Below are 21,843 nucleotides of genomic sequence, written 5' to 3' on the forward strand. Positions count from 1 at the left end.
ACCACGAAATCCCGCATTTTCAGGTACCATCGTTTACAAGTGGCATTGTTAAGATTCGTCTGGTCGGAGAAGCGACGCTTGCAATTCACCCTGTAAATGCTTGGAGTTATAAACTTGGGAATGATTTTTGTTACTTTTTTTCGATAATTTTGAACTTTTATTGTTTAAAATGTACTAAAGTCCATAAGTATTTATTTCTAAATTATGAGAAATAAATATATTATAAGTACCCTATGATCGAAAAAAAAAGGCGTCCAGTTGCCTTGGAAATGACGATCGATGACATTCCCCGCATATAATGTTACAAATTAAAAGGATAAGTCAATTCTGATAGCATTAATTTGTAACATATGCAGTTAAAATCTTTTCAAGTCAAGGAATAAGTCAAACGAGTCGGAGAAAAATATCGTTTAAGAGATAACCGAAGAAATGACAGAAAATAAAATTTATCTGTGAATTCAAATTCCAGACAATTACACAAATACAATACTGAAATGAAAATCTGAAATAGGAACACTGATGAGTCACCCTGTATAGACTTCTAAAACTTACACTAATTTTCTTTTAAGTAGGTACCTGCTTATCGTTATTTTTGGGTGAAAATGAAATAAATTACACACAGGAAAACGTTTTGGAACATAATTTTTTCTAGTAAAAAAAAACACTTTTGAGAAAATAATGTTCTTGAGCGTCCGCAGATTTTTATTTCAGACTCAATCCCCTACCTACAGCAATATAACGTTTCTCGCAAGTTCATGACCAAGTTTACTGCCTTTAATTCAGTCCAGTGTCACGATTTTACAGCGGTAACGTTAACGGAGACCTCCTTTTCGGAGCATCGCCTAACGCAGCGTACCAATTTTTCGAAAAGAATTCACACAACAACCATGTTCGCTTCTTTATAACTTAAACCGTTTTTTTGCTCTATACTCGATAATTTTATTTGAAATATTTCGAATAGGTTACCAAAATGAAGATCAACGTTCGTCAGTGTCTTGTGGTAAGTCTGTTGTAAAGTTCTGCATTTTAAAGGCTGAAAATGTTTAAAAATAATCAACACAGTAATTTATTTCTGATTAGAATTGTAAAACTGATAGTTTTCTTATAAAAAAATATCATAGAGAGTTGTTAGAAATATAATAATAATACAGTAAATTTTGAAAATGAAAATAATGGTCATTTTATTTTATATCCAGAAAATGTTTAAATATAATTAACAAATTTATCATATTTATTACGTCAGTGTCTTATGATAAGTTTCTAAAAAAATGTTCATCCTTAAACATTGAAAATTTTTAAAATTAATCAACAAACTTGTTTGCTTACCGATATGATTAAAATTATTATTTTGAGTTTCTTCTTTAACTTTGAGATTCTCTACTTTGAGTTTCTTAAATAACAGACATTTTTGTTATATTTTATAGTAAAAAAATGATCAAAAAAATCTGAAATAAATGGTAATAAATTAGGAACTATAATGATTTTTCGAATTTACATATAAGCCACTTGAAGAACAGTTAGCTTGAGGTCAATGATCATCCAACAGCAGGTATACATTACCTTTGGAGCTCCACAGGCTGCAAAAAGGACGGTATTCCTTGTATATAGACGTATAAAAAGAACGGCCGACTATTTAACGATGATTAATTCATTTGATTTGATTTTTTTTTATTTTAGAGTTTCAGTCAATCAAAATATTATTTTAATAAAAGATAAATATTTGAAGAAATCAATCTACGTATTGGTTTCTTGCCCATTATTGTGATAATTACTTCCTATATTAAGCGTTAAGTAAATTATATAATTAGGATAATTTTCTCAGTAGTCTCGATTACAAATTACCTAGGTACTCACACAGTACACAACGAATAATAGATTTTGTCCTACTTTATCGAATGGTGGTAAACCGAAAAGTAGGTACTCGATTCCCATGACACGCAAAGTTCACATCTATGCTTTTTCCTATGATTTAAATTCTTTCTTCGACGTATACACGAAGAAAGTTTATATATGCCATTAGGTAAATGAGAGCCTGTTTAAATATTTTTCAATCTTCCTTTATTGGACGTAAAACAGTTATCGATGCGTCACCTGTCGTCTGACCTTATTTCAATAACTTTATTTTATTTAAGAATTCAGAATACACAGGATGGTCCACTTTTTACTTGCAGAACTTTAACACCATTTAAAAAAAATATTGCAATGTTTTTAAACCTTTTTTAAATAGATATAGTACTCACGGTAGTTAAAAATGAACTTTATTTTTGTGTTTCAGCCTCTAATAATTTATACGTTAGCGAGGGAAGTTGTATCAAAAGTGCCAACAAAATGCGAAGGGGGCGGAGGACTGAAGTATCTGTGGGGCGATGCCTTATCGGACAGCCCCGACTGTGTGGGGCCCACCAACATGCCGTACCCCACGTAGGTAAACCTTTACTATTACGACGATACACTTTTTATTACCACCGGTATATTAATTCACAAAAAATGACAATTTTTGATTAAGTGAGAATGTCAAAAGTTGACATATGATATGTCAACAATTCAGATTCAGAATGTCATTTTCTATCGAATAAAGTAAAAAAATACTGAGGGTGCCATTTAAAAATCAAAAATTGTAGTCATTTCCGGTGAAACGGGAAGTGACCAAAAAGAATTGAATACACCAATCAATCCTAATTTATGTCATATACTAACATATCAAATCTCGTTTTTTTATCTGAAAAAATAAAAAAGTTATAGGGGGTGAGCCACTTTTGAGACGCACCCGGTATAATTTAGCTACCAAAGAACTTCGTGATTATGCGTATTAATTATTAGAAAAATCATCGAAATATCAAATTATTTTCAGGGCAGCGATTGAAAGATCGTTCAAAGGCACAAACCCATGGTTGGGTAATTTTAGGACGGCTAGATCGCAGAAAACTATCGATCCATTTCTGACGAGAAAGGCTCTGCTGAATTCTTACGAAAGGAGTAGTGTAAATGACCGCTGGTCATCCTCAAGAGAATGTAAGCAGAATTATGGTACACGAAAAAAACGGCGTCAATTAATATTTAAGAAAGAAAAAAAAGTCACTAGAACGCCGTTTTTTTGGTCGCACTTATGTTATTTGCAAAAAAATATTTCACGACATGTTAATTTTATATCTATACCCTCTTACAGCACGTGCCACAAACTTACAGTCATCATGCGGCTCAAGTCCGGCAAGATTATGTAAAACTCGGTATAACACAACCGCTCCCATGTACGGGGTATCGCTAACTTCGGGTCAGCCTGTCACGATTGTACAGAAATTTCCAGATCTTCTGCAACAAGTCGTTTTTGAGGTAAATATGAGCATAGAGATTGTTACAAATGAAGTATACTTTTTAACTAATACAATTTGCTAATCCTTTTTTTAAGTTTAGCCCAACTAAAAATTTTCTGAAGCTCATTTAGATTTTACCGCAAAAATTACACATAATGCGTCAATACTACTCTTAAGCTATTCATTTTCATTTAATTTAGGTCTGTGAAAGTCCAGAATGCGACGTAGTGCGCGGGGAATGTACACAAACCTACGTACCCTATTTATTCTTGGTGATTCCCCTAGGACCGGTCACTTTAACCGGCCAAGATTACGTCCTTGTAGAAAGCGGATGCGTTTGTCGGCCGAAATCTTCATCTCAATCTCATCAAGAACCTGCAATGCCTTCAATACCACGGCTATAACTTGAATTTGTGAAGAATATCTCATGTAAAGCCCCATCTACACAACGTTTTAGAGAACTGACTTGACTAAACAGTCAAGACTGACAGGTAAAACCCTATGTGTAGACAGGGCTTAAAGTATTAGAAAGTGATCAGAAAGTCTTAAAAAACAAAAACGTCTAAACAAAAAAAAAATGTAATGTGTATGTGGACTTTATTTAGCCCAAGATTTATAACTTTGATCACTTAACTACAATTAAAAATATAAAATATTATAAGATATAATACTTAACATAAGTTTTGTACAAAAATTATACAAATATTTATTTTCTTATATAAATTTAATAAATATGTATTAAGAATAATTAAGTTACTATGTGTGTAATTATTCCTCTCCAGCAGGCATTGCGTCCTCTAATCTTCTTATAAATTTCACCCTTATTTCTGTGTTTTGATCTCCTTTTAACTGATCCTAAAAATATATAGTCAAGCTAAAATTTCTATTATCCATAAAAAACATAGCGGGATTGAAATTTTTAAGTTTCTAGCTAAATTACCTGTACAACCCAGCTCTGTACATCCAACTGAACCATTTCCAGAGCCCCTCGTATTGCACCACATATAATATTACAATATTTCAATTGTTTGAGATCTTCAGGTAGTTCGACTAATTCAGTGAGCGGATTGCTGTCTAATATAAATGAAAACTCGTCTCCCGCGGGACTCCAGTTAACTACATTTGGTTGGACACCCAGGTATAGTCGAAAAGCACTTTGAATTTTATCTGCTGTGTCTTTTAGGTCTAAACATCGGCCTGTCCCAGTTTTGCTTAGAAAATCTTCTATAAGACGTATTCCCATGTTGTAACCGATTCTATCGAGCTGTTTGCTCACATCGTCTGGGTTATCGAAATCTTTTACCATTTGTGCAACTAACGTACCATATGTGAGAGTAACTAATTCAGAATTCTAAAAAGTTAAAAAAAATAGTAATTTAAATAAACAAAATGTATTTGCTAGAAGGTAAGCAATTTTACCACTTTTTTGGTATCGAATCTTTGTCTTGACATGATTTCCTACTAATTTGAATATATTCAAAAAAGAATAGATTAGAAAAATTAAATATTTAAATATCTATTATTTTGCAAATAGAGAATTTAAATTAGAATTGTCAAAATTCTGAACTGAAAAGTGCAAAATCGAAATATGACAAATCTAAAACCACAGAAGAACAAAAACTAATTAATGCTCAGGCATTTATATATGATATTTAAATTTTTGTTAGTCACATGGAATTCGAACCTTGGAATTTTGTTATCAGGATCGCCTAGTGAGATATTTAAGAAGATGATGGCAAGATGCCATCGCCCAATTCAAGAAGAAAATTAGGTTAGATCGCCCTTTTTGCGTGCAACACAGCGGCATGGCGTCCAATGTAGAATTGGTTCGCGCTACAATATTTAATTATTTAGCTAAAGAGGACAAAAACCTAGCCGAAGTGTACAGGAAAAAATACAATGTCGTAAGTACTAAATATTTTGCCACTTGTTACATAATTTTACTTGCCTCTATTGTTTATATTGCACGTGTAATGTGCGCTGTGAATCAACCGCATGTTCTAATGTTTTTTGTACGTTTAAGCCTGCCCTAGCCGTTGGAGCACCCTCATTATCGGACCTAGTATCGCACTTCTTGAAAACAAACAAAAATGCCGTTAAATTAAAAGTTTCTACGGAAGATAGCGACGATTCTTCGTCAGAAGATGAAACTCCAAAAGTTAACAATACAAAAAGTAGTGCGGCACAAAAACCAGCTCCTAAAATACTTACAAATGGAATTAGTAAGAATGATTCAAGTTCAGAGGTTAGTTTTGCTTTTAAAAGTTAATAATTTCATAAGTTATTACTTTTTTTATCGTAGGAGTCATCTGAAGATGAAACGCCCGCAGTGCAGTCTCAGAAAAAACCAAACTCAGTGCCAGTCCAAAATCAAACTAAAAAAAGGAAACAAAGCAGTTCGGATGATTCCTCTGATGATGAAGAACCACCTCAGAAAAAGGTAAATTTTTAAATAATTTTTACTATTGTTTTAGTTAAACCTTGAATATAAACTTTTTTTAGAAAGTAACTGCGGTAATCCCACCTGCTAATATTAAAAAAGAAGAAAGTAGCTCAGACAGTGATAGCTCTGATGACAAATCACAGCCCCCTAAAAAGCAAGCTGTTGTTCAAAAGGTACCCCCTAAACCGGTTAAGAAAGATAGCTCATCTGAGGATAGCAGTAGTGAGGAAGAAGTAGCTAAAAAACCAACACCTATTTTAAAACAGACCCCTGCTAAACAGGTACGCTAATGAGGGTGCAATGATATTGTAGTAATGGAGTATTAACTAATTTTATACATTTCAGAATGCTAAACCTGTTAAAAAAGAGGAATCAAGTTCGTCAGAAGAAAGTAGTGATGAAGAAGAAACGCCTGCAAAAAAACCTGCCCCCACAGTTCAGAATAAGAAGGTAGTGGCTGTTGCGGCTAAAAAACAGGAAGAAAGTTCTTCAGAAGAGGACAGTAGTGAAGAGGAGACAGCCCCGAAGTCTCCAGTAAAACAACCAGTCGCAAATGTAAATAAACAAGTAAGTTTGTTGAAGTAATTAGTAGTAAAAGGTCTAAATTTTTAACTATTTAGGCTGCTAAAAAGAAGGAAAGTTCATCAGAGGACAGTGAGAGTGATAGTGAAGAGGAAACAGTAAAAAAACCTGTTCCAACTCCTATTCTTAAAAAGGTATTTATAGTTGATCGACTTTGCAACAATAATAAATATAATTAAAATTATTTTAAGACTGGACAAACAAGCATAGTTAAAAAGAAAGACAGTTCTTCTGAAGAAAGTAGTAGTGAAGAAGAAGCTCCAAAAAAAGTTACGTCAACGCCAGCATTAAATAAGGTGAAAACATTGAACAAGTAATTGAAATGTGATATTTATTATAAGTTATTTTAGAATGTTAAACCTCCAGTAACTAAAAAAGAGGAAAGCTCTTCGGAAGAGGACAGTAGTGAAGATGAAGCTCCTAAAAAGACAGTAGCGACACCAAATAAACAGGTAGATATTTACTTTTTTTTTATTAATATATCTCGTATAAACAAGTGAGGTGTAATAATAATAATAATAAATAAATAAATAGCTGTTTTCCGTTTGTAGAATTCTGTAGCCAAACCACAGGCTGTCAAAAAACAGGAGAGTTCGTCAGAAGACAGTTCCGACGAGGAAGAAGAAGAAACAAAACCAGTGGTTAAAAACAACCAGAAACAGAAAGTGGATAACAAAAAAGCCCAACAAGCGGTGAAAAAAGAGGAAAGCAGTTCTTCAGAATCGAGTGACGAAGAAGAGGAAACCCCCAAACCTAAAGTTACGCCTGCCAAACCTAAACAGAAGAAGGAAAGTTCTTCGGAAGAGGGTAGTAGTGACGAAGAGGAAGTTAGTAGTAAACCTACTGCAGTATCGACACCAACAAATAATGAAGTATGTCGTTTTTTTAAAAACATATTTCTCTTTGATATTTTTAATGTTTTTTTCTTTCTGTTTTAGGAGAATAGCGATTTTAAGATTAAGAAACCGAATTACAGTAATTTTGTCAAAGGCGGACAAAACAATAGGAACAGTTTTTCAAATGACAACAATGTAAGTTTTTTTTGCCAGTTAAAAATTAATTTTTTTTTTCACTTGGGATTAAATGTCAGAAAAATAAGTAAACATAGAAGATTGTATTAGAAAAATTAAATATTTAAATATCTATTATTTTGCAAATAGAGAATTTAAATTAGAATTGTCAAAAAACTGAAAAGTGCCAAATCGAAATATGACAAATGTAAAACCACAGAAGAACAAAAACTAGTCAATGCTCAGGCATTTATATATGATATTTAAATTTTCGTTAATCACATGGAACTCGAACCTTGGAATTTTGTAAACATAGAAGATTTCTAGGATTTTTTTTAGTTGTCCTCTACACTATGAATATCGTGGAATTTTATTTTAATCGCTTAAAAAAGATTGTTCTGAATATTCCAGGAATAGGCGATTAAAAATTAGATAAGCTAAAAGCCTAGTTTTTACGCGGCCGATTTTTACTTTCTATTAAAAATTAGAACACTGGAAAAACCTAAATACACTGTTGTAATTTTGTGTAAAAATCAAAATTTAAGCAGAAGTAATAGAAAATGTATGTTGGAAAGGAAGAGCAATGCCATTCGTTTTCTTTTTATTACTTTTTTTACGTTTTCTGATATTTTTAGGGGTAGAAACACATTAACGCCTATCCCTGGAATTTGTTACTGGCGATAATTTTTGAAGTATTAAAACTATTTATATCTAAATGTATGAATTGGTATATATCACACAAAATTTTTCGAATTATTTGTAACTTATTTATTTTTTTTTTGTTTAAATTAAATATATTTTAGCAACGAAACGCGCCCTTCCGCAGGGTCAGGGATGACCAAATCGATGTCGACCCTCGATTAAAAGACAATTCCTTCGAAGCTAAGGTAACGTGCAATCCCAACTTTAAACGGTACAATGGGTAGGCGTTACTCTCTAATATCACACTGATTTTGTTTTTGGAGCAAAATAGATCTGGCATTTCTCAAACCCTTGTATACTTGGGGCTGATAAATGTTAGTTTTGGGTCGAGATTTCCGTGTGTATGAAGAGTACAATGCGTTTATAATGTACTGAACAAAGAGAGAACAGTAAAAACGTTGCCAAACGTATGAAATAAACCGAGAAAGTGTGCACATTGTATGTAATCAGTACTTAACGATTTAATTACGTCTCGTGATACTTTATTAATGAGTCGTTGTAAAAGTGCAAGTTAGAAACACTTGCATTTTTGGAAAAAATAAGTGGAATTGAGTTGGTCTTCGACAGTGGTCGCGCTATTAGAACTCTGAATTCAAAAATCGATATCTGGAAATCCATTAGAAATAATTGATTGTAGTTTTTTTTCAAAAACTTTCTTAATATTTCTGCTATATTTTTTTCGCAGACAGTATGTGAATATCTTTATAAATAAAAAAGTTACATGATGAAAATTTGCATTGCACTAAAAGTAAATGAATGGGTTTTTTTAAATTTTTGAATGGAAAAAAACAACCCTATCGATTTTTTTTTATTTAAACATCTTGTAAAAGATCCGAACAAAATAAAAAAAAAGTTTCAATATCTAAAGTAGGACCCGAGACCCGAGTTATCGCGTGTTATGTGTTAAAAAGTTGAGTTTATAATTATCGCGATTACTGACGTTTTCTCGTTATAAAAAATATGGACACCTTAACGATATCCTTATAATTCCATTTCAGATGCTCAGTAACATATCTAATGATTTTATCTAGTTATCTTTTCGAAAAAAAGTGTTTTTAAAAAAAAAGCGGTTTGCGATCGTGATTTTATTTACTCGATAGTGCCGGAGAAATTTGGCAATGCCGCAACAGTACACCGTCGCATTTCTCTCACTCCGACTTAAAAATATCCCTATGCGATTTACTTCCACACATGTAAATACTGACCCAAAAGTAAGAGTTGCCAGCACAGTATAATTCTTATCTATTGTGGTCCTCTAGTCACAGAATTTTGCTATAGATTTTTAAATTTGGAATTTGCACGTTACCGTATATATAAATATTAGATAGTTTAGCTTACCTATTGTACTAATATCGATTTTTTTCTCTTTTTTTTTCATATACCATGCCCGTCCTTAAAAAAATTGCCTCTCCGATTTTAAAATGAAATCAGGACTCGTTCCAAAATAATAGAGGCGGTTTTAGGGGCGGCAGAGGCGGCCGAGGAGGTAATAGGGGAGGTTTCAACGACCGCAAATCGTTCGGCGGCAACGACAGGGGCGGCGGTCGCGGAGGTAACAGGGGTGGATTCAGGGGAGGCAGGGGCGGATTCAGGAATAGTTTCGGCGACGGCGACAATAATAGGGGAGGTGGAGGTTTTAGGAAATCGTTCGGCGATAATAGAGGGGGTAGGGGAGGTTCGTTCGGGGATAATAGAGGAGGTAGGGGAGGTTCTTTCGGCGATAATAGGGGCCGGGGAGGACGGGGCGGTTTTAAAAGGTCGGGCGATTTTAATCAATCAGGAGGCAATTTCGGACAGCAAAAGCCGCAGGAGAACAAGAAAATTAAGTTCGACGATTAGACTTGTCGATCATAAAAAGTAAGTAGAAATAAACTACGGGCCCTAACAACTATATGTTGGGACAAGGTCTTTTTTTGCAATAAAAATAGTAATTTGTTAAAACGACTCAATTTACTTTGTTTATTATTCTAAAATCAAACATTACAATATGATCTAGGCAATTTTACTATATTTTTATAACTTTGCAAACAAATCACTTTTGATAATAGCTTATTTTGACAAAATCAAGCCAAGTTTGCTGACAACTATATATTGGAACAGCACAACAAGAAATTTGTCTAATACGGAGTTACATCACCTTTCGCCTTAACAACTGCCTGAACTCTTAATGGCATTGTATTTACCAAAGATTGGCACATTTGAGGAGAAAAATTATCCCAAATTTCCTGCAGTTTTGTCCGCAAATCAAAAATTGTTTGTTGAGGGTGGTTTCTTAAATATTGCTGCATTTCATGCCACACAGTTTCTATTATAACATTGAGGTCCGGACTACTTGAAGGATGGGATAGAACTTTTATATTATTATTACCGAACCAATTTTTAGTTGGTTTTGCTGAATGGCACGATGCTCCATCTTGTTGGAAAATATAGTCTTCGTTTGGAAACAATTCTTGAGCACTAGGCAAAAGTGAGGTCTCAAGAATATGTTGATATTTTTTGGCGTTAATGCCATCTAAAAAATTTAATTTGCCCAAACCTCTTGCTGACATGCAACCCCAAACCATAATCCCCTTAGGAAATTTAACAACCTTCTTTAAGCAATCAATAATCTTCAGGTAATTGATTATCCACACAAAATAAAGTTTACCTTGTAAAACCCCAGACCGCATTTGTGGATATATTTTCGGCAACATTCTCTTGATATATTTAAACCAGTTACAGTATTCCATTTAACTGTTACTTCGCGAAGAGTACTTCTTCTCGCAGACTTGCAAATTTTTACTAAATTTCGTAAATCTCTCGGAGATACAACTTTTGGCCTTCCCGAACTTTTACATCTAACGTCTACGTTGGCAGATTCGCCGTATTTTTTATTAGATTAAAGACCGTGGTTTTGGAATACTTAAATCATCAGAAATTTTTCGAATTGTTTTCCCGTACTGTATTGACGAATGATAATTTCGCGTAGTTTTTGATTTGTAGCTTTTCCACGGACTATTACTTTGGATTAAATTAACAAAATTGAAAATTAAAAAATTAAAATTTCTTACAGTAAATCTCACTACTCAAAGTATCGAGTCACTTACAAGCTGTCAATGCCGAAGTAAACAGTTTGCGACATTTGTGACGTTTATAGCAAAGCCGCCTATGATGATATTAATTATTTAAAAATACTTGTCCCAACATTTAATTGTCAGCAAATTTGTCCTTTTATGAACAAAATCCGCTACTGTAAATATGGATTGATTTACAAATTCATAAAAATATTGTCAAGTTGTTTAGGATATATGGCTATGTTTATATTTAAAAAATTAAACATATGTTTTTCAGTCGTTTTGAAAAACCAGGGCAATAATTCCATAATATGACCTTGTCCCAACATATAGTTGTTAGGGCTCGTACTCAAAACAATTATCGCATATTTTCTAAAAAAATATTTTGATTTGAAAAACCAGACGTTTTGAATTCCCTGACTTACAGTTTTAAATAGTTTGTGAATAGTGAAAGAAAATTCAAAACAATAAGCCTACGCGTTAACCTGTAATTTTTAGTCGGTCGATTATTTAGTTGCAAAAGTAAAAACAATACATACTTATAGAGCCGATCGGCCGACTATTTGATTGCATGTGAACGCGGCTCCATAGGAATATGTTGGTTACAAATATGCAACTAAATAGTCGGCCGATTAAAAATTGCCTGTCAGCGTATAGCCTAAGTCTACGCAATGGATCGAATCGGCTCCATAAAAATGTATTATTTTCACTTTTGCAACTAAATAGTCGGCAGACTAAAAATTACATGTCAGTGCGTACTCTAATAATCCCAAAAAAAAACTCACAAGGGAAAGGCGGAAAAATGCATGCTTCATTTAGAAATATGTAATAATTACTCTTATTCAAATATGTGATAATTGTTTTGAATAGTGTAAGTAAGTATCTTAATTTTTATTTCTTCGTTTTGAAAATTGACCAAGTATACAGGGTGTTCCTTAATGACATGCTAATAATTAAGGAGGGGTGATTCTTGGACCTCTTCTAAGAAAAAAACCTCATATGAATACATGTCCTAAATATCTTAACTTTTCAGATACAGGGTGATAAATTTTCTATTTTTTTTTTCAAAATATCTCCGATGTTATATTTGATACATGCATCAGAATGTTTATTTTTATATACAAAAAAAAAGTTTTATTTCTTGATTTCCTTCCAGCCGATTCAGAAATGGTTTTCACACAACAATCACCGCCTCAGATTTTCAGCGATTTGACTCTGAAGTTAACTGACTTTAATTTTTTTGAGCAAAAAATATGCGCGGACGAAAAAAATCACGAGATAAAAAAATGTTTAGAAATGAATGGAGGTTTTGAAAATAATTTTTATTTTAAGAGAAGTCAGTGGCGTACAATTTTTTTTTTCACCAAAAATATTTAATGTAAAAAACGTATGAACGCCACTTGTTGAATTAAATAGAATTGTTTGTACATCAAAAAAGGCATTTTGATGCATATAAAACGGGTATCAAATTCCATAAAAAATATCTAATCATATCATGTAATTATACCGTATGATCGAAAAAAAAACGGCGTCCAGTTGGCTTGGAAATGACGATCGATGACATTTCCCATATAATTTTACGTATGATATGACAGCGATCTTTATTTCATAGCCATCGCTGACGCCGTTTTTTTTTCGATCATGCGGTGTTACATGAGTTATGAAAAATATATTTTTTTTAATTATTACACCCTGTACCTCAAAAATTGACGTTTAGGACGTACATTAATATGATTTTTTTTCTTAAAATAGATCCGGCAATCGTCCCCTTAATTTTAGCATATCCCTTAAAAACACCCTGTATACCGGATGAGTCTAAACTAAATATAATTTTCTCTGGATAAATCTACGTTTATAACCTAACCACCTGTTTGAGATAGAGAAAAATGCATCTAGTTTTGAAACTTTATCGACTACCTTAAATATTTGACAAGTATATGATGGATGTTCTTTTTTTCTAGGCCAATGCCAGAGGTTCTTGGGGCGAAAGAGCCAACTACGATCTGAAACACACCCGAGGAAAATCATTCAGACACGAAAAAACAAAAAAGAAGCGCGGATCGTACAGGGGCGGCACAATAGACCTGTCTGTAAACTCCATAAAATTCGATTAAATGTATTAGTACGAGAGCTAGCAACGTCGGAAAAACAAGTATTTTAAGACGTCTGGCTCTTTGATATACATATCTTTTACTATGCTTTCTAGAACAGCATGCGGCCCGTCTGGCTGCCGATACCCGTTGCGTTCCCTACTGCGCATTGAAAGAAGATTCTAGGTTTGTTCCAACCCCGCTGAGAACCGTTCTGGAACGGTTCCGTTCATGCCCATAGGGCTAAAAGCGTTCCAATCTTGATGGGGATCGTTCTCGAACGATTCTCTTTGCGTTCCAACCAATTTACTGATCGTTATTAGAACGGTTTCGGAACCGTAATTTTTAAAAAAGGTTTGTTTTGATTACATCTTAGTACATCAAACAAAAAGTGAGGTTATTTTAACCGGTGTTTTGACAAGACAGATTAAAAACGGTTCCGAAACTGTTCCAACCGATTGTCAATCTAGAATCGTTCAAAAACAGTGCCGAGTTAACGCATGCGGATAAGACTAGTCCCAATGATTTCAGAACGGTTCCAGAACCGTTCTAAAACTTGGAGTTGGAACAAACCTTCTATATTTTTATTAGTCCTTTAAATTCAAGTACCTATTGAATATAAATCGAACATGTCTCCATAGCATAGTGTGTAGAGTTTCCGACCACGAACCGATGATTCAGAGTTCGAATCCGGGTCAGGGAAAAGACTTTTTTATTTTATTTTGGTTTATTATAACTTTATTATTAGAATATAAACGAAAATAAAATTAAAAAGTCTTTGACCTGACCCGGATTCGAACTCTGAATCATCGGTTCGTGGTCGGAAACTCTACGCACTACGCTATGTTCGATTTATATTCAATACTAGAATTTATAGGACTAAATTAATAAAAAATATAGGATCTTCTTCCGATGCGCAGTAGTGAACACAACGGGTATCGGCAGCCAGACCGGCCGCATGCTGTTCCAGAGAGTATAGTAAAAGATTGAACGAAAACGTTGCTAGCTCTTAGACTATATCGTTCAAGCATTTTTTAGAATATCAACGCCTATAAATAATAATAGTGTTATTGACTATATATCTGTATTAAGTTTAAAATGATCGTTTGTTTTATATTTTTTAAGTACGTTAGGCAGTTTAAACGTAAATACTTTTAAAAATTGAATGTTCTTCATTATCCTATATTTCTGGTTGTAAATAAATCACGAGAGGTGTAAACAAATAAAAGAACACTATACATTTTTGATCGTTTTATTTCATATACTCGTATAAAATTATTTTCTAGAGATATAATTTTTTATATATATGTATAAAAAAATATCACTGATATATACCAAAGGAATGATTTCTCTGTAATAACAAACAACTTGAAATAAATATTTTTTAAGATTAAATAAATAACTAAGATTACTAGATCACAAGAAAACACTATAAAGCTATGTTTGCATTGAACTAAAAAAAATGATATGAAATCAGGACGTTAACAGTCAAATATATTATAATAACAGGTTAAAAAAATAGAATGAAAATAGTCCAGATTTTTAACTAAAAAAAAATTATTTAACAAAAAAACATTACTTAGCAAATATTTTTTTAATAAATTATTTTCAAAGTTTTTTTTTATTGATTTTCCAGAAAGTTTTTAAACAGATTATATGAAAAATATCTAACCCGTCACTATAATTATACTGGGTGTTCTTTAATAGCTTGCTAATATTTAAGAGATTGATTCTTTTTATTATATATATATTATAGCCTAAAAGCACGTTTTTTGTCACCGCATCAGATTTTCAGCGATTTGACCCTGAAGTAAATTGACTAATTTTTTTTAAGCAAAAACTATGCAGAAAATAACGAGATAGAAAATGTTTAGAAATGAACGGTGATTTTGAAAATAATTTTTATTTTAAGAGAAGTCAGTGGTGTACCACTTTTTTCTCCAAAAATTCAATGTAAAACTCGTACGGACGGCACTGGTTGAAATAAATAAAATCTTTTGTACATCAAAAAAGTTATTTTGATGCATAGAAGACGTGTATCAAGTTTCATAAAGATATCTATAATAAATATATCTATATAAAATTAGAAAATTTTACCACCCCGTATCTCAGGAATTATGATGTTTAGGACATAATTCATATGAGGTTTATCACTTAGAATAGATCAAGAATCACCTCCTCAAATACTAGCATGCCATTAAGGAACACCCTCTATAATACTATAAAAACTTATTTCACTTAAGTTACTTGACTCGACTTTTATATCATTTTATTGACATTGAATATAAAAAATAAATAATTTAAATACACTACTATACACATAATATACAGGGTAGTCCGAATGGTATGAGGGAAACTTCGACAAGTGAAAAAGTTCTTTGTTTGAGTTATAATAGAACTTTTTTACTTTATTTTTATCGGCAGAATAAATGCTGCCGAAGTTCCCGAATACAATTCGGACCATCCTGTATAACAATGACAATTATTTATTTATTTTTCTTGGCTAAAATCGCGTTATTGCTACCGACGGTATTTCTGCTACTCGAACTCTGTGGCTCGTCCTTTTTAAATAAAAAAACGATGAATTTTAGAAGGTCGCAACAGAATTCTTTGACGAAACACGTGAAGTTTTTCGCGACCTCTGCGGGCGTGTCGTACTCGTTGGGCACGATGCCTTCCACTCCCGATTCGAAATACGAAAACAACGGAAACCAAACTCTCGTCCTTGTCGAGTCCCTTTGCATTAAAGCCTGATTGTTGGACAGGGTGTGATAGTACAGAAATAAACGACTGGTTATGTAAAACGCCACGAAAACGTCAATGGAGTAGTGTTCATGAGCAGCTAATATGAAAAATATCCCAAACATATTCATCATCCACGACATCGTGTGCAGATAATAGATATATCTTGGTGTATCTACAAGAAAAAAAAATTCAGATAATTTTAAACCTTTGAATAAGAAGACTAAGGAACGAGCATAATGCTATCCATGTATTCATGCAATGACTAAAGAATACAAGAACATGTAACGGCCATATACGGGCTGCAGCAAAATTTGTGACCTTTAGACGCCATTTTTTTGGACATAACGAATGAATCATCAGCTGTTCATGAGCGACAATTTTAGCGATTTTTAATAGTTGGTTGTGTGTAGTGAACTTTGTATAAACTTTATTACAATGGTAATTTGTTCAGCTTTCAAGTGTAAAAGGCACAATGATAAGAAAGATCCAGGAGTTATGTTTTATAGGGAAATAAACAGTCCACTACACCTTTTTAGCGTTTTTTTATTGAATTCGATAATTATTTTTCTAATATTATATGTACTTGATATGTGCTATACGTCGATACTAGTTTTGTACCTTTTGTTAACATTTTAATACGTTTTTTTCGTAATTAATTAGTATGATACCACAGGACACACTAGAGGCGTAGTGAAAATATTTACCAAAAATATAAATATCGCTTCAACCGGCCATGTTAAGAAAAATATGTGCCACGGCACTGTTTGGAAGAATGGTCACAGTTTGGTTTCGGTTGCTATTTGTCCTTGTATTCTTTAGTCATTGTCGTCATTGTATTCATGCATGGTGGGCGGAAAAAGGACTCTTAGGTGGGGATCCTTGACATTTCTGTTTGACGATTTATTTGACACATTTGAATTTGATTTGAAATTTTGTGGATTTGTCAGTCTTTACGGAGCTTATTTTATGTTATTTATTATTTATTCTACTACTGATAGTTGTATAAAGGTAGTAAATCTAGATGGAAATTGTGGCAGAACTTAAATTGACATTGACACTATCGCGATTTATCGAAAAAGTCCCTAAAATAGTTGGTTATGTAGCGTGCGGTAGATCTCGGCAAAAATCGAGTGAAATAATGGAACAACTTTTCGCTAGTAAGTGACTATATAATATACATACGTGTAGTAAACCGATCATTTATGAAATTCACTTAAATTAATAACGAATTATATATTTTTTCTTGCATTTTTGCTTTTATTTACTACTTGTCAAAGATTAGATGTCAAAGAACTTAGATACGTCAATTTGACTGACCTGCTTCAGTAGCGTATCGGATGTTTGTGTTAATAAATAATTATTAAAACTTTTTTTATTATAATAATATGTTTTTATAACAATTTTAATAACTACCAACATTTATTTACAACGTAAAATAAAAAAAATATTGAGTCTACCCCACGTCTACCCTACATCATAGTTTTACATTTTTTAAATACAATTAGAACGGCACTGATAAACCCAAATACGTTTAAATAAAATTTTTATTTTTTTTTAAACTTTATTTTAAACGTATTTGGATAAACCGGAATTTAAGTCGGCCATATTTGAGTCCCATGGCGATGGACCTAAGATTTTTGATATGCTCCTTCCTTAGTCTTCTTATTCAAAGTTTTAAACTGAACATAAAAGATCCCATTGCATACAGGGTGGTCCGAATTGTATTCCGGAAACTTCGGCAGCATATTCTGCATATAAAAATAGGTAAAAAAGTTTATATAATTGTATATCCTAAAATGCTTAGTTTCCGAGATACAGGGTGTAGAAGTTTCATTTTTATTTCGATTTTTTTCAAATAATTTATGAAGTAACGTCAAAATTTTTATGAAAATTGGCGTCTGGGAGTTTTTTTGACATGATAAATGATGATAAATTTGATTTTGATGTCAATAGGAGTCAAGTCTTTTATCTATGATAGGAGAGTTAATATTTTTTAATCGGTTTGAAAAATAATAATTTTTCGTCAGTACCTGTATAAAACTACCGAGTGAAAAAAAAAACATTGCCGCGATTTTTTACGTAAAAAATGTCTCTTGGTAAAAATCGCTACGAGCAACCAAAATTTTCAAGATATTTTGAATGGAAATAGTCAATACATGTCATTATTGACAAAAAAAAATAAACATGTTAAGTAGATAGTCACTGAAATGATAAATTTGGGAACTGTCTATTTTTTTAAATGAATCATAAATTTTTCTTAAAAAAAATTATGATAAAACAGTTGCTGTTGAATTTTTGGCACAAAAACATTTCAAATTTATGATTTCAGTCTAATAACCATTTAGTCATCATGTTTAATTTATATTGATGATGACAGGTATTGATAATTTCGATTCATAATATCTCGAGAACCATTACTCGTAGCGATTTTTATCAAGATACCTTTTTTACATAAAAAACGTCGTAAATGTTTATTTTTTTACTCAGTAGTTTTATACAGACGAAAAGTCATTACTCTTCAAATTTCATCCAAATATTGACGTTACTTAATAAATTATTTAAAAAATAATAAAACAATAATGAAATTTCTACACCCTGTATCTCTGAAACTAAGCATTTTAGGACATACATTTATACAAACTTTTTTACTAATTTTTATCTGGAATACATTTCAGACCACCCTGTATATTATTTATTATGAAACCTCTCAAAGAACTCATTAAAATGAAGCAAATAGAACTCGTTTTTGAGTTATGAGAGATACAAAAATAACTAAATTTACAGAAGACATAAAATAATCGGGTCACAGGTCAAACAAACATAAACAATCACAAATTATGTCCCAATATGACAAATCTATTATGATTTTCTTCTACAGATATACATAAAAAATATCTCAAATTAATTTCTCTATTGAAAAGTTCTTCTCTATAAAAATACACTATAAATACAATGAAATCTTAAAAAAATCAAATATATTTCTTAGATAAACACACTACTTGAAAAGAAAAATGTTATGTATTAAACACTAAATAATTCACAAATTTGAAACAAACAATTTGTTTCATTTAAATAAGCTCTTTAAAAGTTTCAAATAGGTATTTTTTTCTATAAAATAAAATGGGAAGTAATCTTTTATTCATCCTTTTTAAAATATACATGGGATTTTCTATTTTCAAGTCAGCAATGCAACAAACAGTACAAAATTGCTTTAAAAATACTTACATTCGGTTATGAAGAAGTTCAACATAGTTAAAGCTACAGTGTGTCCGCTAAACATATAATCACCACACGTTCTTACACCCTGTATCGACATTCCCGCGCCTCTCCATATAATATAGGCTTGCGAAAGTTTTTTGGCCAAGTCATCGAAGGAGGAAGCACCGTTGGTGGAATAATTTCTAGGCTGACACTGCAAATGAGCCCCTGGAACACTGAGCGACGTTATCAACATGGTAATACATCTGAGAAGAAATACAGTTCCCGAGAGGGCAAAAAATCTTCTCATTAGAATAAATCTAAAAAATGCTTGTCAATTATACTAGTTAAATACATATTTGTTAGTATTTATACCGGTGTTTATGAAATAATAAAACCATTAGCCATATAGTGAACATTAAAGTGCCGGTAACTTCACACATATCGAAAGCCCATGGAATGTGAGGTACGTTATCTAGAAAAATATCTGGAAGCGGAGGATATTTTTTCATGTCAGGTACTCGATCATGGACAATAACCATTACAAACGCGGTTACCCAAGTGACTGCTACCACATAACAAAAGCTCAAAAGAGCTTTAGTCCTTTCTGGAGGTAATCTGGGTCTTCCATCTTCAGAAACTGTTGGTGAAATATTATGCTCTGAGTCTCCGTACTCACTCTCCTGTTTAATACAAGGATGTGGATGGCTAATATGGTTATTGTATATAGTCGGAGCGTTTGAATGCTTTATCAAACCCAATTCAAAAAGTGTCTCTTGATTTTCCTTCTGAAGATGCTTGGTTACGATGTAAAAAAGTTTTCTGTCTCTGAGTTTTAAATTATTGATGGGATTTAGACCGAAATCGGCATCGTTTAGAGCCAGGATACATTTTCCGTTTAATCTATTTTCGAAACAAAGATAGTGGATGCTTGAGTGTTCGAGCCCCTGTTTCTCTAAATAACTTTTGGTGTCGTCTTCTGTCCAGTCTATTACGGGACCGAGACTGTTTGCCATGTCTCTAGATATTACAGTGGAAGACCAACAGCATTGTAATATTTAAGTAATATACACCAAAAAATTATTTAAATAATAAAAACTTTCAGTCTAATCAGTCTACTAAAAATTAGGTTACAATTTACAATAAATTGGAACTGTCAAATTATTCTTATTTAAAGAAACATTTATAATCTGTGGTTCTTTTTTTATTATACGTGGATTTTTGATGTATTGGAATTTTTAAATTAAAAATTATTTATGAACATTTATATGGGTTATAAAATTATTTATAGCACCTAGAGAACTTTGGCACTTTTTATTACCTTTGTTATTTGTTGGGAGATCAATCAAAATTTGCTCTTTTACTCTTTTTTAATAAACATAACATTAGAATGTCGCAACAATAATATGAAAAATCTTTATTACAAATTCCCTTACAGCATTTTTTTAGATTGGAATTTAATTCTTTGTCTAAATTTATAATTAACATAATAATACAGTTTTTGTAATAGAAAATATAACAAGAATTAGTATATACAATGTTTATACATAAAAATATTTTAGTCATTCCTCTGTTTCCGAAATTGTAGTGGTCATAACATATTTAACGGTAAAAGCAAATGCGGCAAATCCAATAATTACACATAAATTGGTTAAACATGACTGTAAATGACCTCCTGGTGTAGTAACTTGATCCTGTTTAGTGTTATCACTAGTTATTTCTTCTGTTTTTATTCTTTTCTGGAGTTTTGCCTATAAAAAATCGATTGTACAATAATTTAACAAATTGTATAGCAATACACTTACTTGCATATCACTGACTACATCAGGAAACAAATCACAAAATTGACTATCCTTTAAATTGAAATCTATCGATAAATAGGCAAATTGTTGTTTATCATAATCAGAAGTCTCAATACTGCCTAATGTAGGGCTCTTTTCCAGCTAAAAATACATAATTTGTTAGCATAATTTATCCAGTTGAAAGGGAAATCTATTAAGCATACCATAAAACTTAAGAGCCCAGTTAAAATTGTAGATACACTCCATGCAGGATTCCAAGTATCCGGATGGAAATCGGAAATGCTTAAGCATAGCTTTTTGTTGGTTTTAAACCGACCATTAGGAGTAATCATATAAATCGCTGGTGGTTTAAACGGGAAATCTCGTGGAAAAACTAATTTTCCATGATAGTATCCTCCCTCATAAGGTGTGTTTTCCGGCCCACTTACAACGTAATGCCTGCAAAGGGACATAAAACTACAAAATAATAAAACTAGAGAGTATATTTACCATTCTAAAATGTCTGAAGGCAAAGGCTCTGCATTAACATAGGGCACTGGGTCTTTTTTCAATCTCAAATAATCTTGCTTTAATCTAGACGTAGCACTGCTGGTAGCACTACTCGTTTTACGTGACATCTATGCTAATTAACTGAGATAATGTAAAAATTTAATATAAAAGATAATTGAATAAATTTTTGATGTTTTTTTCGACACTTTTTTGAGCTCGTCTTCGAAATTTCGAAACTATTAACGTCAACATTAGACCTACTTTTCCATAGAATAAATAAAAATTAAAGAGTCACAGCTAATGAATTTTGATCAAAATCATATAATTATATATGATTTCGAGGTCTTCTTTTCATTTTAATGGTGTTAACTAACAGTTTAACCTCTGGTCTGAACGTCATAATATAACATCTGTGGTG

General features: G+C 32.2%; 5 protein-coding genes across 7 annotated transcripts; 2 read left to right on the forward strand and 3 right to left on the reverse strand.

The window, feature by feature from the left end:
- The first annotated feature begins 748 nt into the window (after positions 1-748).
- On the forward strand, positions 749-4,057 carry LOC115876466. Its single transcript, XM_030892256.1, has 5 exons — positions 749-1,000; positions 2,276-2,421; positions 2,852-3,012; positions 3,167-3,330; positions 3,512-4,057. Exons 1-5 carry the CDS (start codon positions 971-973, stop codon positions 3,713-3,715), a joined length of 705 nt encoding a protein of 234 aa, XP_030748116.1. The 5' UTR covers positions 749-970; the 3' UTR covers positions 3,716-4,057.
- On the reverse strand, positions 3,892-4,893 carry LOC115876467 (trafficking protein particle complex subunit 3). The gene is made up of 3 exons (XM_030892257.1): positions 4,731-4,893; positions 4,252-4,662; positions 3,892-4,166 (listed from the first exon to the last, which is right to left on the reverse strand). The coding sequence occupies exons 1-3, from the start codon at positions 4,761-4,763 to the stop codon at positions 4,080-4,082; spliced, it is 531 nt and encodes a 176-aa protein (XP_030748117.1). The 5' UTR covers positions 4,764-4,893; the 3' UTR covers positions 3,892-4,079.
- A 157-nt stretch (positions 4,894-5,050) lies between these two features.
- On the forward strand, positions 5,051-13,566 carry LOC115876468 (nucleolar protein dao-5-like). 3 transcript variants are annotated; one of them, XM_030892259.1, is made up of 13 exons: positions 5,051-5,215; positions 5,335-5,556; positions 5,614-5,751; positions 5,814-6,035; positions 6,100-6,321; positions 6,375-6,470; positions 6,528-6,632; positions 6,687-6,788; positions 6,888-7,208; positions 7,275-7,367; positions 9,480-9,501; positions 9,535-9,905; positions 13,063-13,144. In XM_030892259.1, the coding sequence occupies exons 1-12, from the start codon at positions 5,117-5,119 to the stop codon at positions 9,885-9,887; spliced, it is 1,995 nt and encodes a 664-aa protein (XP_030748119.1). In that variant the 5' UTR covers positions 5,051-5,116; the 3' UTR covers positions 9,888-9,905; positions 13,063-13,144. The 3 variants fall into 3 exon arrangements, with proteins under 3 accessions (XP_030748119.1, XP_030748120.1, XP_030748118.1); XM_030892260.1 differs by lacking the exons at positions 9,480-9,501; positions 9,535-9,905 and adding an exon at positions 8,150-8,233 and having other exon boundaries at positions 13,063-13,566; XM_030892258.1 differs by having other exon boundaries at positions 9,480-9,905.
- An 865-nt stretch (positions 13,567-14,431) lies between these two features.
- LOC115876470 (sphingomyelin synthase-related 1-like) lies at positions 14,432-20,269 on the reverse strand. The gene is made up of 3 exons (XM_030892261.1): positions 19,510-20,269; positions 19,162-19,454; positions 14,432-16,108 (listed from the first exon to the last, which is right to left on the reverse strand). The coding sequence occupies exons 1-3, from the start codon at positions 20,148-20,150 to the stop codon at positions 15,678-15,680; spliced, it is 1,365 nt and encodes a 454-aa protein (XP_030748121.1). The 5' UTR covers positions 20,151-20,269; the 3' UTR covers positions 14,432-15,677.
- A 258-nt stretch (positions 20,270-20,527) lies between these two features.
- LOC115876471 (ubiquitin-conjugating enzyme E2 J2-like) lies at positions 20,528-21,699 on the reverse strand. The gene is made up of 4 exons (XM_030892263.1): positions 21,426-21,699; positions 21,140-21,374; positions 20,940-21,077; positions 20,528-20,885 (listed from the first exon to the last, which is right to left on the reverse strand). Exons 1-4 carry the CDS (start codon positions 21,551-21,553, stop codon positions 20,697-20,699), a joined length of 690 nt encoding a protein of 229 aa, XP_030748123.1. The 5' UTR covers positions 21,554-21,699; the 3' UTR covers positions 20,528-20,696.
- Positions 21,700-21,843: the final 144 nt, after the last annotated feature.

The sequence above is a fragment of the Sitophilus oryzae genome, unplaced genomic scaffold (genome assembly GCF_002938485.1).
Source record: "Sitophilus oryzae breed Bouriz unplaced genomic scaffold, Soryzae_2.0 scaffold_1436_pilon_pilon, whole genome shotgun sequence".
NCBI lineage: Eukaryota > Metazoa > Arthropoda > Insecta > Coleoptera > Curculionidae > Sitophilus > Sitophilus oryzae.

What these genes read in the sequence shown, in the direction of transcription:
- LOC115876468 (XM_030892258.1), top strand. Translation starts at nt 5,117, where the DNA reads ATGGCGTCCAATGTAGAATTGGTTCGCGCTACAATATTTAATTATTTA. An exon ending in AGAATGATTCAAGTTCAGAG is followed by an intron (nt 5,557 to 5,613) that starts GTTAGTTTTGCT and finishes TTTTTATCGTAG; the next exon opens with GAGTCATCTGAAGATGAAAC. An exon ending in CAACTCCTATTCTTAAAAAG is followed by an intron (nt 6,471 to 6,527) that starts GTATTTATAGTT and finishes AATTATTTTAAG; the next exon opens with ACTGGACAAACAAGCATAGT.
- LOC115876470 (XM_030892261.1), bottom strand. Translation starts at nt 20,150, where the DNA reads ATGGCAAACAGTCTCGGTCCCGTAATAGACTGGACAGAAGACGACACC. An exon ending in TTATTATTTCATAAACACCG is followed by an intron (nt 19,455 to 19,509) that starts GTATAAATACTA and finishes AGCATTTTTTAG; the next exon opens with ATTTATTCTAATGAGAAGAT. An exon ending in GAACTTCTTCATAACCGAAT is followed by an intron (nt 16,109 to 19,161) that starts GTAAGTATTTTT and finishes TTTTTCTTGTAG; the next exon opens with ATACACCAAGATATATCTAT.
- LOC115876471 (XM_030892263.1), bottom strand. Translation starts at nt 21,553, where the DNA reads ATGTCACGTAAAACGAGTAGTGCTACCAGCAGTGCTACGTCTAGATTA. An exon ending in CTGGGCTCTTAAGTTTTATG is followed by an intron (nt 21,078 to 21,139) that starts GTATGCTTAATA and finishes ATGTATTTTTAG; the next exon opens with CTGGAAAAGAGCCCTACATT. An exon ending in ATGTAGTCAGTGATATGCAA is followed by an intron (nt 20,886 to 20,939) that starts GTAAGTGTATTG and finishes GATTTTTTATAG; the next exon opens with GCAAAACTCCAGAAAAGAAT.
- LOC115876467 (XM_030892257.1), bottom strand. Translation starts at nt 4,763, where the DNA reads ATGTCAAGACAAAGATTCGATACCAAAAAAGTG. An exon ending in GATTCGATACCAAAAAAGTG is followed by an intron (nt 4,663 to 4,730) that starts GTAAAATTGCTT and finishes TTAACTTTTTAG; the next exon opens with AATTCTGAATTAGTTACTCT. An exon ending in TACAGAGCTGGGTTGTACAG is followed by an intron (nt 4,167 to 4,251) that starts GTAATTTAGCTA and finishes ATATATTTTTAG; the next exon opens with GATCAGTTAAAAGGAGATCA.
- LOC115876466 (XM_030892256.1), top strand. Translation starts at nt 971, where the DNA reads ATGAAGATCAACGTTCGTCAGTGTCTTGTG. An exon ending in ACCAACATGCCGTACCCCAC is followed by an intron (nt 2,422 to 2,851) that starts GTAGGTAAACCT and finishes AATTATTTTCAG; the next exon opens with GGCAGCGATTGAAAGATCGT. An exon ending in CTGGTCATCCTCAAGAGAAT is followed by an intron (nt 3,013 to 3,166) that starts GTAAGCAGAATT and finishes ACCCTCTTACAG; the next exon opens with CACGTGCCACAAACTTACAG.